The sequence below is a fragment of the Temnothorax longispinosus genome, chromosome 1, assembly GCF_030848805.1.
Source record: "Temnothorax longispinosus isolate EJ_2023e chromosome 1, Tlon_JGU_v1, whole genome shotgun sequence".
NCBI lineage: Eukaryota > Metazoa > Arthropoda > Insecta > Hymenoptera > Formicidae > Temnothorax > Temnothorax longispinosus.
The window spans coordinates 7871414-7887595 of record NC_092358.1 but is presented as its reverse complement, the minus strand read 5'-3'; the positions used below and the strand labels follow the sequence as shown (position 1 = coordinate 7887595).

Below are 16182 nucleotides of genomic sequence, written 5' to 3'. Positions count from 1 at the left end.
ATTTTTACGCTATCACAATCTCGAATACTTATTTTTATTTTTATTCGATAAATCTAAAAATGATCATTTATCATTGCTAAAGTCTGTCAATATATCTTCTACCAGTAAAATAATATTTTGTATAATAAAATTTACACAATCGCCGAAAGGAACTGAATAATTAGCTGCTAGATTTACATGAAGAACTTTTATAACTCACAACTGTTTTCACTGTGACACATAATAAAATTAACTTCAAAATACTAAAATATTTTATTAAAGTTTTGCGCGGTCAAGTTTTGCCGTAATAATTAATGAGTATCTTTCTTGACTTCCTCATTTGTGCAATAATAACTGTATAGAATACATTACATTCTCGCTTTATCTAACTTGACAGATCCAACATTATATTTCAATAATATTAATTGTTATTGTTTAGGAATAAATTTCTTTTACCCGGTTACAGAGCTTTCATTGTTCTCTCACACTTTGCCTTATCTTTTGTTTTCATATTATCTTCCTTCTCCTAAACTGTCCTAAAGCGACAATGTAAAGCGACAATAAAAAATTTTATTTCGAATTAAGCGCAAAAACTAGATTAATAAAAGATACAAAAATAACTAACAAGATTGTTTTTTTTATTTTTAAAGCAAATCTAGATTTCTAAATAATAAATTATCAAATTTAATTTATGTAGCTTTATATTATTTGTGTAGATTTATAATTTCGTAAAGCATTTTCTTTCAACTCTAGATGGTCGGACACAGTATATATTTTCATTAAATCAGATATCTTTATATATGATTGACCAACATTATATGTCTCCGCATTAGAAACAAAGATAAATAAACCGTTAGAAAGTAAATAAAATATAAGTTTATTGAGTTTTTCTACATATTTATATTAAGGAATAATTATGAATTTGATTCTGTTTTAATGTAATCGCATTTTATTGTACTTCAATTAATGACAATATCGAAAATGTATAATTACGATACACATTTAAAAACAAAAATTAGGGTAGCCCCCGTTTCTCTAAGTTTAAATTTATAAAAAATAACTTGTTCGTTGAAAAAGGTAGTTGCATGCTAAAGATTCTGACACTATAATATACCTATACACAGGATGATCTACAAAACGATTAGAAAATTTTTACAAGATATATAGTACTGATTAAAATAAGTAAAACGTTTATAGATAACATAGGTTTGTAAGAATTCTTATTTTTTGTGTGTTTTAGACTAACCAATAAACTTAAGAAAATTATAACTATAAACTACGTTAAGTATAATTAATAATAGTTTTATTCGTACATCAAAACTCAAAACAGGAACAGGAAATGTAAGCCTTAGGGTGGTGACAATAATTCTTTTTCAGTGCTGACTTTAAATTTATCTTTCTCAATCAATTCCATTATCTTATTTAAATCTTCCCGCGATAGACTTTTAAATGTTTTAGCGTCCGTAATTTCTTTTATGTAAAACTTAATAAAAGTTGCCAAATTTGTTTCTAAAAATTTCGCATTAGACGACAACGCAAGCTGCACAAGTTCTACGGCATTTTCAATCGTAAGACTGCGTAATAAATAATGTTCACACGTTAATTTTAAATTTGGTACATCATACTTATCAGCTGCTGATAATAATTTTTTAAGCATCTCATAATCACCCTGATCAATGGAGCCAGTTATAATATATAATAAAATCTGTTTAAAAGTTTGTAACTCATTTCTCGTTAATACCGTTGCCATATTTATTTCTCTTCCCTTATATGTAAAAGCAGAGAGAAAGATGAGAGTGGTCATGCCCGCGTTTTGGCTGTACCCGTATCCTGTCGGTATGTGCACGTTTTTGTGGTTCTCTTCCGTGCTATGTCCACTATTTTGTAGTAAAATGTCAACGATTTTGGAGTTTTTTTCATGTTATGTTCACGATTTTTTGGTTCTCTTCCGTTAGATTCACGATTTTTCAGTTTTATTTCCAAAGAGAATCAAAAAATCGTGGACATCCCAGCCGGAACGCCGACGTCTATAGACGTCGAATTGACATCTTATAGATGTCGATTCGACATCTATCGACATCTATATAGACGTCGAAAAGACGCTAGCATTCCGGCTGGGATAGCACGGAAGAGAACCACAAAAACGTGCACATACCGACAGGATACGGGTACAGCCAAAACGCGGGCATGACCACTCTCATCTTTCTCTCTGGTAAAAGGCACATATACTTAAAATAACTACTGTTGGTGTCGCACAATAATTTTTTTAATATAACATACTGTTCTTCTTCTATTATAAATTTAATCGATTTCTCATTCTTGGATTAAAAAGTTGAGTCTTCAGAAAGTTTTATCTCTTTAAATACCGTTGTGGATGGTTGTAAATTCATGTGTATAGTGTTACTTATCAGTTGATGAAAATGTTCAATTTTGCAATGTATTATAAGTGCCTCTGTAGAAATGTACGAATGGTCGGAGACTAACAATAATTAACAATGTCATATCCGATATACGACACGAAATCGATCTTGACGATAAAACTGCATCAGCCACTACATGAACCTCAAGCGTGATTGAATCATCTTTTATGAAACCTTTATCAGGATCTAAAACATCCTGCCATGTCATAAAATAAGGAAAGCCCTGGGTACATATTTTACTGTTGAAAAAGCGTTGAAATTTTTTGCTAAATGGTTCTTGTCCTTCTTTGCAAGAAAGAAGACGCAGCTCAGCAACAGCGTAACAACTCCAAGATGTAGATTCACTCTCTCCTTCACACTGAAGGTAAAGTCCAAGAGATCGCTGTGGCTGTCTTTCCTGTGTCTGACTTGACTGTGACGTCACCACTATTTTCCATGGTAAATTGCGAACGTAAAATGCAGAGGACAACTTCGTTGATGAGTCCTTCATCTCAGATATATTCTCAAAAGTATATCGAAAAGTAGCCTCCGATTTGGCATCTTTAGGCGGATGCATTATAGTAGTAGTACATGAACCGCTAAATGCTGTATTAGTACGTATTGAATTTCGTATTGCACATAGCAAATCTTGACGTGAAATATTCATTTGAATCTTGTATTGGTTGTTTTCTCTAAATGGTGGAGAATTTAATGTATCTACGATTGCAGAGAGACGTCCAAATTGATCAATTTTCCATGTATAGTCAGACGTAGTCACTTCAAATCGTGTTTGAGAATAGCTCTTGATATACGAAGGTAAAAATGGTGAAGATACTGCCTGCTCCTTTTTCGCCTCATTATCATTATAGATATTTTCATCTTCAGAATCATCTGTAGAATCATATCTAGGAAGCTCTCTCTACATCTGGAAATAATTAATTTACTTATAAACAATGAAAATAATCAACATCAAAATTTCCTGAAAGTCTCTATGCTTTTTATAAAATAGATTGAATTTCAAACAAATATCTTAATATGTAATACGCTTATACACTCAGGTAAGAGCCATTTGAAATCGGATTTAATTAATCACAGGTTTCTACATATTACTCCAGAACGCTAACTCATATGGCAGTTATCTTTACTGTGAGATAGAAATTCATTTAACCGTTGTCTAAAAATACAACGATATCATATAGAAGTATGTGGATGAACTAATATAATAAAGTAAAAACATATAGAAATCTGCGAATTTAACTTGAAAAACATAAAGATTTTTGGGACATCTTATATTTAATATATTTTTCTTTAAATAAAAATAACATTGTATGTGTCAGACAATCACAAAAAAGAGTTGAATGAATAGCCAAATTGTAGGAGAAAACTTAAACATGATTATTTTCCTTGATCAAGATCAATTTAATAAATACTTGAAAGTTATGACTTTTGTCATAATTTTGTGTCAAATTCCAAGAATTATTAGTAAGCTGCTTTCTTGCTTAAGTCTTACACGATCATCCCGTTAAATTTAAGAAGAAGCTTGTATTTATAATTTTATCCCTTTTCATGCACATTAATGTATATATAAGTCTAATTTTTTAAATGTTTTTTATATTGCATATAAACAGAGTACTGTCTGGAATTCTGATACAATAGGAATAGATTCATCTGAAGTGGACTTCTTGCATTAATAATTTTATTGATTAATAATTGCACTGAAATTTCACCTGTTAGTAGTAGATATATTTAATATGTGTATGAATTTATGCATGCATTTTCTTTGCTATGTAGAATGCATGGAATTGTCGCTTTAGGAAATGCCATGATCAGATTATGATTATAGGAACTCTAGTCATGATTAATTCGTTACATCATACATCATGTCTTTTTTTTCTAATAACACGTAGTCAACAAAGTTGAGAAAAAACTGTTAAGAATTTAACTTACTTGAATTGCCATTATGCGTATTTGCTTTTCCGCTGAATCTTGATCAGTCAAACTTAAACTCTTGCGTTTCTCTAATGGTATGCTTCGGTAACATTCCAACATCTTTCAGATAATGGCATAGCTGCGAATATATAACGTCATATAACGTCAAGCTGGATGCACAATGCTAGGCGACAGCAATAGCGATAGCGATAGCAATAGCAATAGCGACAAAATTTCCGATGAGTTGGAATTCTGTATCTATTGCTTTGTAGCCAACCAATCAGCGTTCAGATTTTTGCTGAGACGCGCGTTTCCAGTTAATTTTATTAAAAATTAATGTTTCGAATCTGCCATATATTTAGATTATATTTTAATGCTATTAGACCTGTTCGTTTTCGCTGCACTTCTGAACTAATGCAATACTTAAGTCAGAATAAAACATTAATAGTTATTTGTGCAACAAGTGCTGGAAGATGAAAATTCCTGGGTGCGGTGACCGCACTCGCCTTCGGCTCGTGCGTCAACTCCGCACCCGTGAATTTTCAACTTCACGCACGTGTTGCATACCCTATTTTATGTTGCAAGTGCGTGAAAAGTGGCCTATCACGCGCGCGTCGCATGCGTAATGGGCCCCTTTCCATGCACGTGTGGCATAAATATATTTATAATACATAATTATAGTACATAAATAAAACTTTATTTTGCAGAATTTTAAAACAATTACGCACACGATAAATTTTAAACATTAATAAATTATTGCGCATTGGGCAGAATTACTGTACCTTATATATTAGTGAATGGGGTGTACTGTAACATATTAAAAATTTAGCAAAATTCAAGGGGTCAAGATAAGTTGGTTGTTCCCTTATCCAGTTTCAGTAAGCAAATAAAACGTTATGACGCTTTTCAACCAATCAGATTTATGTAAAATGGCTATTTAAATCCTACACTAATTTGGCTCTGGAAACTGTGTAGAAATCAATTCATTGCTTTATAAAGGCTCCATGGAGCACAAAATATGTCCAGGTATATTTAAATACACTTGATTAAAACCATGTTCAATAATAAACCTTATCGTACAACGAATGATGAAAATAAAAATGCAACCTGTTTCTTTTCTCTTTATTTTTATCTCCAGTATTTTTATCTTGAAACTTTGAACCCTTGGCAACAGCGAGCGGAAACGATAGATTTATTGGCTTCTCGGAATCGTTATGACTAACAGTAAAGTTGGTAAAAGTTTACAATAACTTACACAACTCGGATTACTTTGACCTTGACATATGTTGTCAAAGACATAATACTGAGTAACTTTTCCTTATAACTTAATCGGCGGTCGCTTTTTATTAAAAAGTTATTAACCAAAAAAAGTTTAGCGACCTCACCGATTTCAATGACCTTGATGTATGTTGTTAAGGTCATGACCCCGAGTGACCTTCAAAAGGTTTTAGCCGTTGCTCGTTATTCGTTAAAAAGTTATTAACAAAAAAAGTTTGAAAAATACGTAGATTAGATGACGCGCTTTACAAGTATTTAACTGTTTAAAGCGCGTCACTAATCTACATAGGTTAGATGACGCGCTTTAACAGTATTTAATTGTTTAAAGCGCGTCAACTAACCCCGGCGTAAACTATTTCGGGGCTACCGCACCTCCCCCGAAAGCAGGGGGGGGGGGTGTGGGTGAACCTCGGTTCGCGTGAAAAGTATATGCGTGAACTATTTCGGGGCTACCGCACCTCCCCCGAAAGCAGGGGGGGTGTGGTTGAACCTCGGTTCGCGTGAAAAGTGTATGCGTGAACTATTTCGGAGCTACCGCACCTCCCCCGAAAGCAGGGGGGGGTGTGGGTGAACCTCGGTTTGCGTGAAAAGTGTATGCGTGAAGTATTTCGACATATATATTAGTCATTTATGCCTTCCAATACTCAAAATAGCTGCTATATTTTTCAACCTTTTTTTGTTTATAACTTTTTAATAAGCAGCGACCGCCGACTAAGTTATAAGGAAAAGTTACTCAGTATTATGTCCTTGACAACATATGTCAAGGTCAAAGTAATCCGAGCTGTGTAAGTTATTGTAAACTTTTACCGTAAAGTTCTTAAATCGACCCTACTGATTATAATTTTTTTTTAATTGTGACGATACGATCATTGCATGGTTTTGGTCAATTAATTGTCAAGACGTTTCGATCATGAGTTTTGTCCCTTCTAAATTGATGTAATTTTGATGCTTATATATACATAAATCCTATTTAAATAATTTATTGCGCAATAAATTAAATTGCGCAATTAATTAAACGTGTTGACAATTAATAGACAAAAATGGTCGTATTGTCACGACAATTTAAAAAAAATTATAGTTAGTAAGGTCGATTAAAAAGTCTTTACTGTTAATTATTCACTGGCGAAGTAAATGTTACTATATTCGATTTGTTATGACTGACAATAAGTTTGCGAACACAGCGAGATAGCAGCTTACGTTTGGTCCCGTCTTGATTACGTTTGAAATCAACACGCGTTTAAATCATCGATTGCCGAAGAAGCCCCGAGAACAGCTCAAGTTTTTTATGATAAGCGTTGAGAAGAAAATCGATAAAATGTCCCAACGCCTGCTATGAATCTATCGCTATCTTTAAGCTATCGCAATCTCGAATATTTTTATTTTTATTTGAGAAATCTGAAAATCATCAACCCATTTATCATTACTAAAAACAGTCAATATTTCTTCCGGAAATATTTTGTATAAAATTTGCAGTTGCCGAAAGGAGCTGAATAATCAGATGCTAGATCTAAACAATGAACTTTTATAACTCACGACTATTTTCGCTGATCGTGAGATTAAATTAAAAATATAAGAATACTTTTTTAAAGTTTTGCACACTTTTATCGTAATAATTATTATGATATTATTTAATTATTTAATTCTTATTCTTTACTTTTGAATTACATTCTCCTAAAACGACGATATAGTTTCATATCAAATGAAGCACAGAGACTAGATTAACAAGAGATACAAAATTAATCAAAAAAACTGTTTTATTTTTATTTTTTCAAAGAATAAATATAATAACTTATTCTTTCAAAATGTTTACATACAACGAAATGTTTACATTTCGAGTTAATGAGTTATTAAATTTAACTCAAATTAGCCGTTTTATAAATTTTTGTGAAGCATTTTCTTTCATCTCCACGTGATTAAATTGTATATTTCTATTAAATCGAGCATCTGTGTATGTAATTCGCTCAACATCACATACGTCTCTCAATTAGAAATAAAGATAAATAAACTGGTAAAAAAATAAATAATAAAATATTAGTTTATTTTTTCATCTACATAATTATGAATTTGATTGTTTCAAATAAATCACATTTTATTGAGCTCGAATTAATAACAACATCGAAAACGCAAATAAACATTGAAAAACAAAAATCAAGCTTAAATTTAAGAGAAATTAATATTTCGTTGAAAAAGGTAGTTGCTAAAGACTCCGACGCTATAATGTGTATGTACGCAGAATAATGTACAGAACGAAATTTTTCATAAGACATAATACTGATGATAAAAGTAAATGAAATATTTACAGGTAACATAGGTTTGTAAGAATTCTTATTTCCTTTTGTTAAATCAACCTGTAGACTTGAGAAAACTTATAACTAAACTACATTTTAAGTGTAATTAATAATAGTTTTATTCGTACATTTAAACTCAAATCAAGAACTATTTTTAATTTGTATTAGTAATTATTTAAATATAAATTTTCACACAATGTTTCTTAAAGAATGCCCATAATTACATAACGCTATTTCTTTTCAAAAATTAAGTTGAAAAATTCTGAATCAGTACGTCAGTAAGCGTACGCTTGGTTAAAGAATGATGCTAATTGAATTGACTTTAGCCAATAATTACTACTGTATAGATTATGCATTAGAATTATGCATTAAATAAAAAAAATGGTTCAGATTTCTTCGACTCAATTTTTGACAAAAAATAGCGTTATGTAATTAATGGACGGCTCTTTCAGAAACACTCTGTACAAAAGTTAAAAGCTAGAATATATGTAGCAAAGAAAAAATCCTAATTATATAAGAAAAATATCTTTATCATATTCTATGAATTTAGGACTGCAGTATTACATGCAATATTACACTCCAATATTTGCAAATGTAAGTTCCTTATCTGCCTTAAACGGTAACAAAGAATGAGTACTGCCTTCAGGTAATTTACTTTTCTCAATCAATTCCATTATCTTAATTAAATTCTCTTGTGGTAGACCTCGAAATTGATCAGTATTCCTAATCACTTCTATGTGTAATTTAATAAAAGTTGCCGAATGTGTTCCCAAAAATTTTGCATTAGAAAACAACGCAAACTGTATAAATTCCATAGCATTGTAAATGGTAATATGGTGTAGCAAATAATGTTCACACGTTAATTTTAAACTTGGTACATCATACTTATCAGCTGCTATTAATAAATCTTTAAGCCAGTCATATCTGTCATAATAACGTTGTTCTATTTTGCCAGTTGCAATATATAATAAAATCTGATAAAAAGATCGTATTTCCTTATCCGTTACTAATTCATTTGTCATATCTTTTTCTATTTCCTTATGTGTAAGGCAGATATTCTTAAAGTAAGTACTATTAATGGCGCACAACGATTTTCTTGATATAACATGTGGTTTTCCTCCTACTATAAATTTGATTGATTCCTCATATTTATACTCGAACTTATCAAAGCTCGGGTCTTCAAAATATGTTACATCTTTTGAAAGTTTTGTTGACGATGGCAGTAAATTCATACATATAGTTTTACTTATCAGATTACAAAAAATTTCAAACTTGCAATTTATTATAAGAGTATTTCCAAGATCAATTGGGTACTGTCTTGGGTTCAAGAACTCAATTAACAATGTCATATTCGATATATGACCTGAAATGGATCTTGATGATAATGCTCCAGACTCTCGGAATAAAGCAGTGGTACATGAACCATGAAATGAGTTATCAGTAAGTATATTCAATTTTATTCCTTCAATCAATGAACTATCATCACGTAAAACATTCATTAGTATCTCGCATTGACCTATTTCTGGAAACGACGGAATCATATGTTTGATCGTAGAAAAACGCTTATATTGTTCAATTGTCCATGTATAATCAAATATAGTAGATTCAATATCTGTCTGAGAACACCTCTTGATATACGAAGGTAAAAATGGTGGAGATACTGTCTGCTCCTTTTCCAGAGTATTCTCACTAGGGATAATCTCAACTTCTTTGTCAGAAATCTGAAAATAATTAACTTACTTAATTATAAATGATGAAAAAAGAACGAACGTCAAAATGTCCTAAAAGTTTCTATGCCTTTTAATAAAAGAGATTTAATTTCAAACAAATATCCTAATATGTAATAACATATTTATATATGTAAATAGATAAGAGCCATTTGTGAAATCCGATTCCACTAAAAGTACATAGAGATTATTGGGACATCGTATATTTAATTTTTTCTTTTAAATAAAAATAACATTTTTATTAGACAATAAAAAAAGTTGAATAAATTGCCAAATTGTAGAAGAAAACTTAAACACCGCTAGTTTCGTTGATGACAATCGATTTCTTAAATAAAAAAGTTGTATCATAATTTTACGTCAAATTTCAAGAATAATTAGTAAACTTTCTTGCCTAATTGTAAGTCTTACACGATCTATAAATCCTATAATATTGAATTTAAGTAGACAGTTATATTTATATACCTCATGCGCACTTTGACGTATATATGTATAAGTCCAATTTTTTAAGTATTTTTTTATATTACATATAAATAAAATTCTATCTTGAATTCTGATAAACGTAATGGATTTGTCTGATGTAGTTTTTTTACATCAAATTTTTTAATTTTATTTAAATTATACATGCTAGTAGAAAATAGATTTGATATGAATGTTTATGAATTTTCTTTGTTTTGAAGAATGTATGGAATTGTCGCTTTAGGAAATATCATTAATGTATTGATTCGTTTATACAAAATCTTATGTGCTTTCTAACGTTCTAATAATACATAATCAATGAAATTTAGAAAAGAACTTTTAAGAACTTACTTGCTTTTCTTCCATTGTATGTACTTGCTCTTCCGCTGAATCTTGATCAGTTGAACTCAAGATCTTACGTTTCTCTAATGACATGCTTGATCGGTAATAAGTATTCGAACACCGTCCAGATGATGTAATTATTACACTAATGCGTGTACAGACAAATGTGGCTCGGATTTCTTGTTCATCAAATCAAATTTCTAAGCTACCGCAGTGAGACGATGCGAGATGTCAGATGAATAATGAACAAATGAATGTGGCAGTCCCCACTCCCCAGTATACATGCGTAGCTCTTTTAGAGGGTATCCCCTCCACCCATGTTACGGCCGACCCGCAGGCGCCATGAGATTTAGCATCTCTGTACCAAAGGATGCTTTCTTTTGTCACATAGCGCCGTTTAAAAACCTTATTCGTTTGTTAGGCGTATTCTGAAATGTACTGACGGTACTGAAAATCTATAGCATACGTAAAGGTAAATTATGGATTTTTAATATTATTAACAAACTTAGGAATGCACCCTTTATGATATATATACGTTCAGCAGAAAAATTAGCTTAATGATTCTTTATTACAATTGATTTATTTTAGGTATAACTTAAGATACTTAGATGCAACAAGGACCTAAAATTAGATTTACATAAAGAACTTTTATAATTCACGACTGTTTTCACTGACACCTAATTACTACGTTTACGCGAGCGTTACTTCTGTAGTAACTTACGATAATTCACTCGTTTACACGGAGTAAATTATCGTAAGTTACTACAAAATCCTGTTTACGAAGGAATTATCGTAAGTTAAGGCCATTGCACGTAACAAAGTTTTAGTCATAATCGTAAGGCCGTAAGAAAATAGACCAATCACAGTCGATTATTCTCCTTGAGCTCGAAGAATAATCGAGTGTGATTAGTCTATTTTCTTACGACCTTACGATTATGACTAAAACTTTGTTACGTGCAATGGCCTTTACTACAAAAGTAACGCTCGCGTAAACGTAGTAAACGAGACTAACTTTAAAATACTAGAATATTTTATTGAAGTTTCGCGCAGTCAAGTTCTACTTTAATAATTAATGAGTCGACTACCTTATTTATGCAATAATAACTGTTAATTGCTAAAATATGCTAGGAAAATAATGAACGAACAAATGGGTTCCTGATGAGGGGTATATCAGAAACTTCTTTATTATATAGATATATAGATTATATATTATTTATATAGAATATAGTAAATAAAATACATTAAATTCCCACTTTACCCGACAGATCCGACATTACATTTTAATAATATTATTATTATTGTTTAGCAATAAATATTTCTTCTACCCGATTATACAAAATTCCGGTTTCATAGTTTACACTTTGTATTACCCTTTACTTTCGAATTACCTTCTCCCAAAGCAACAATATAAAGTTTCATTTCGAATTAAGCACAGAAACGTCTAGATTAACAAGAGATACTAAATTAACCAAAAAGATATCATATTTGTAACATTTTTATTTGTAAACCAATCTCTAGATTTTGAAATAATGAGTTATCAAATTTGACTCCCATTTGTAATTTTTGCGAAGCATTTTCTTCCATCTACCGATGTGATTGTTTTAATTTAATCGCATATTTTATTGAACCCCAATTAATGACAACATCAAAAACATATAATTGCGATAAACATAAAAGTACAAAAATCAAGTTTAAACTCATGAAAAATAATTTGTTCGGTGAAAAAGATAGCTGTTAAAGATTCTGATACTATAGTACACAGGATGATCTACAGTACGATTGGAAATTTTAATAAGATATAGTACTGATAAAAATAAATAAAACATTTATATAGATAACATAGGTTTGTAAGGATTCTTATAATTTTCCATTTCCTTTCGTTTTAGATCAACCTGTAAACTTGAGAAAGTTTTAACTAAACTACATTGAGTATAATTAATAATAGTTTCAGTTCATCAAAACTAAAAAAAAAAAGAATTATTTTTAATCCATATTAATACTTATTTGCATGTTAATTCTTATACATATAAAAGTTAATAATTTTAATTAGATTTCTTAGGTGGTGACAAAGATATTATGTCTTAGGTGGTAACAAAGAAAATTGATCAGTGCTGACTTCAAATTTACTTTTCTCAATCAATCCCATTATCTTATTTAAATCTTCTTGCGATAGACTTTGAAATGCTTCAGTGTCTCTAATTTCTTTTATGTGAAATATAATAAAAGTTACCGAATGCGTTTCTAAAAATTTTGCATTAGACGAGAACGCAAGCTGTACAAGTTCTATGGCATTTTGAATCGTAAGACTGCGTAACAAATAATGTTGACACGTTAATTTTAAAGTTGGTACATCATATTTATCAGCTGCTGTTAATAATTTTTTAAGCATCTTATAATTACCCTGATCAATGGAGTCAGTTGTAATATATAATAAAACCTGTTGAAAAGATTCTACCTCATTATCCGTTACTAATTCATTTGTCATATCTTTTTCTTTTTCCTTATGTGTAAGACAGATATACTTAAAGTAACTACTGTTGGTGTCACACAATATTTTTTTTGATATAACATACTCTTCTTCTCCTACTATAAATTTGATTGATTTCTCAGACTCGAATTCAAAAGTTGAGTCTTCAAGAGATTTTACCTCTTTAAATACCGGTGCAGTTGGTTGTAAATTCATGTGTATAGTATTATTTATCAGTTTATGAAAATTTTCAATTTTGCAATGTATTATAAACGCCTCTGTAGAAATGTACGAGCGGTCCGAGACATCAATTAACAATGTCATATCCGATATAAGACACGAAATCGATCTTGACGATAAAACTGAATCAGCCACTACATGAACCTCAAGCGTGATTGAATCATCTTTTATGAAACCTTTATCAGGATCTAAAACATCCTGCCATGTCATAAAATCACTACAGCCCCAGGAATTATTTTCATTGTTGAAGAGGCGTTGAAATTTTCTGCTAAATGGTTCTTTTCCTTCTTTGCAAGAAAGGAGACGCAGCTCAGCAACAGGACAACAGCTCCAAGATGTAGATTCACTCTCTCCATTACACTGAAGGAAAAATCCAAGAGATCGCTGTCTCGACTCCTGTGTCTGACTTGACTCTAACGTCACCTCTATTTTCCATGGTAAATTGCGAACGTAAAATGCAGGGGACAACTTCTTTGATGAGTCCTTCATCTTAGATATATTCTCAACAGTATATCGAAAAGTAGCCTCCGATCTGGCCTCTTCAGGCGGATGCATTATAGTAGTAGTACATGAACCTTTAAATACTGTATTAGTACGTATTGAAATTCGTATTGCACATAGCAAATCTTGACGTGAAATATTCATTTGAATCTTGTATTTGTTGTTTTCTCCAAATGGTGGAGAATTTAATGTATCTACGATTGCAGAGAGACGTCCAAATTGATCAATTTTCCATGTATAGTCAGACGTAGTCACTTCAAACGTTGTTTGAGAATAGCTCTTGATATATGAAGATAAAAATAATGAAGATACTTTCTGTTCTTTGTTCTCAGTAGAGATATTCTCAACTTCTTTGTCAGAAATCTGAAAATAATTAATTTACTTATGAATGATGAAAAACACCAACATCAAAATGTTCTAGAAAGTTTCTATGCCTTTTAATAAAATAGATTGACTTTCAAGCAAATATCCTAATATGTACAATAATAAAAATATATGTTTAAATGTATAGATATGAGCCACTTGAAATCAAATTTAACTTAAAAATACATAGACATTTTTTAGACACCTTATATTTAATATCTTTTTTCAAATAAGAAAAGAATTGAAGGGTATAGAGGAAAAACGATCAATGTCCACCCAGAGTGATTTCGAGAAAGACGCAATTTTAAGTTTCAAAAGACATTAGATATCTTAGTTAGGAAGCTATTGAAAAAAATAGTAGGAAATTTAGTGAATATCGGAAAGCAGCTTCAGCGTTTACTTATTTAGTATTTACATAGTAGTTTTTAGTATACATATCTTGGACTCTGATGGTTTTCCCTACAAGCGCGTATATTATGATTGTTTCTTTTCCCAGCACGGTACGTCGACGGTATACCTTTCCAATGAATTGTAACTGTTCTTCAATGATCAAAACAGATAAGAAATATGAAAGTTGTTTGAAAATGCCAGAAGATATATGTATGATCAGATTAATTTCGACAAAAAGTGAACTTTGATTCTTTTTCTTCTGCACCCTTCAACTGTTAAGAACTTACTTGCTGCTCTTCCATTACAGGTATTGACTTTACCGCTGAATCTTGATCAGTTGAACTTAAGGTTTTACCGATTTTACGTTTTTTTAACGATATGCTTCGATTGTTAATATATTCCAACACCTTCCAGATTGTTCGGGAGCCGATCTCTATGAGATCGTCCCGATTAAAATGCCGAGATACGCCCAGAGATGGGCGCGAAGACAGTCGGTTATTGCGCAAATCCTCAGATTCGCTGAAGGATCGTGAGCGGGAGAGGAACTCGAGAGTTCGTGTCGTTATTAACAAAAAACGTTTATTTTGTGCACAAGAAGAGCAGGCGACGCCCGGAGCAATTCGCGTACACGCGAAAATCTTCGTTCTTCTGACAAGGCCGTCGGAGATCTTGAAGTCGGAGATCTTGTTTGCGGCCGACGGAGATCTTGATCACGAGGCCGGGGACGATCGCGAAAATGATACGGGCGTCAGCTCACGCCGGACTCAGTGTTACCGCATGCAAACAATTTCCAATCTCAGAATCACAGAACAACGCACGACACGAGATTTTATCAAGGATCGTCAGCTACCGTACGAACGAGCTGACGCGACGGATCAAAGTCTTCTGCCTGCTCCGAGACTCTCCCTTCGGCGGTCGCGCCGTGGAAAACCGGAGAATACGCTTATTCGGCCAATCACGCGGAACGTGACTCTATTTTCAAGTTTTAGTTTTTTATTACAGGGTTGCTAATGCCTGCGCGTCGAACACGTGTTCCTGTCACGAGGCGCGGTGCCTCGACGGTACGAATAATCGCGCGCGACACTCTTCGAGGTGCATGATCATGCAGCCTACTTCTTTTCTCTTTAGGGCCGGTCTCACAGTCTCCGATTAACGTGATTCTCCGATTAAACTCACTCTTCGTCTCTTTCTAGGGGGATAGTTAGAAAGAGATGCAGAGTGAGTTTAATCGGAGAATCACGTTAATCGGAGACTGTGAGACCGGCCCTTAGTATTTATTATATCTTTAGTAAGGATATCTGTTAGCGCGGCGCGAGAGGAAGGAAGATGCACGGAGAGAATTTTTTGTTGTATTTTACCCTTAAATTCACTACAAATTTGGGACAACTTGGCAACCAAGGAATTCTTAAAATATACGACATTTTACAAACAACGTGATAAAAATTACCAAGCAGATTAGTAAATTTTGAAAAATTATTGAAATTTCCTATATATATTTTAGTAAAATTAATCAAACATATTTTATATTTTAATGTAATAGATATTAATATTTTTTATTATGGTAGATATTAATCAGAATAGCTCGCATAAAATTCTTGGTGGTACATGTTGTTCCACCATAATTTCAGAGCAAATTTTAAGAGAAATTTCTCTCCGTGTGGAGATAGATGTGGGAACGTACTGACGCTGATGCAAAGATGCAGCGTGACGTGTTAATTACATTATTAAAAAGCCGAAATATATATATATATATATATATATATATATATATATATACACACAAAAAGGAAAAAAAAACAAGTTTACACGAGGTTTAGAATTTA

At 31.9% G+C, this 16182-nt stretch overlaps 3 protein-coding genes across 3 annotated transcripts; all 3 read right to left on the bottom strand.

Annotated features, from left to right (window-relative positions):
• Nucleotides 1-1327: 1327 nt before the first annotated feature.
• On the bottom strand, nt 1328-4427 carry LOC139816509 (BTB and MATH domain-containing protein 38-like). Its single transcript, XM_071784083.1, is given in 4 exon segments — nt 1328-1755; nt 2198-2458; nt 2574-3297; nt 4326-4427. Coding segments are annotated over 4 exon segments (1515 nt in total).
• A 2966-nt stretch (nt 4428-7393) lies between these two features.
• Nucleotides 7394-11190, bottom strand: LOC139816660 (uncharacterized). The gene is made up of 2 exons (XM_071784314.1): nt 10408-11190; nt 7394-9594 (listed from the first exon to the last, which is right to left on the bottom strand). Exons 1-2 carry the CDS (start codon nt 10489-10491, stop codon nt 8446-8448), a joined length of 1233 nt encoding a protein of 410 aa, XP_071640415.1. The 5' UTR covers nt 10492-11190; the 3' UTR covers nt 7394-8445.
• Nucleotides 11191-11559: 369 nt separating this feature from the next.
• LOC139814341 (uncharacterized) lies at nt 11560-15760 on the bottom strand. Its single transcript, XM_071780552.1, has 2 exons — nt 14647-15760; nt 11560-13969 (listed from the first exon to the last, which is right to left on the bottom strand). Exons 1-2 carry the CDS (start codon nt 14659-14661, stop codon nt 12473-12475), a joined length of 1512 nt encoding a protein of 503 aa, XP_071636653.1. The 5' UTR covers nt 14662-15760; the 3' UTR covers nt 11560-12472.
• Between the last annotated feature and the right edge of the window lie 422 nt (nt 15761-16182).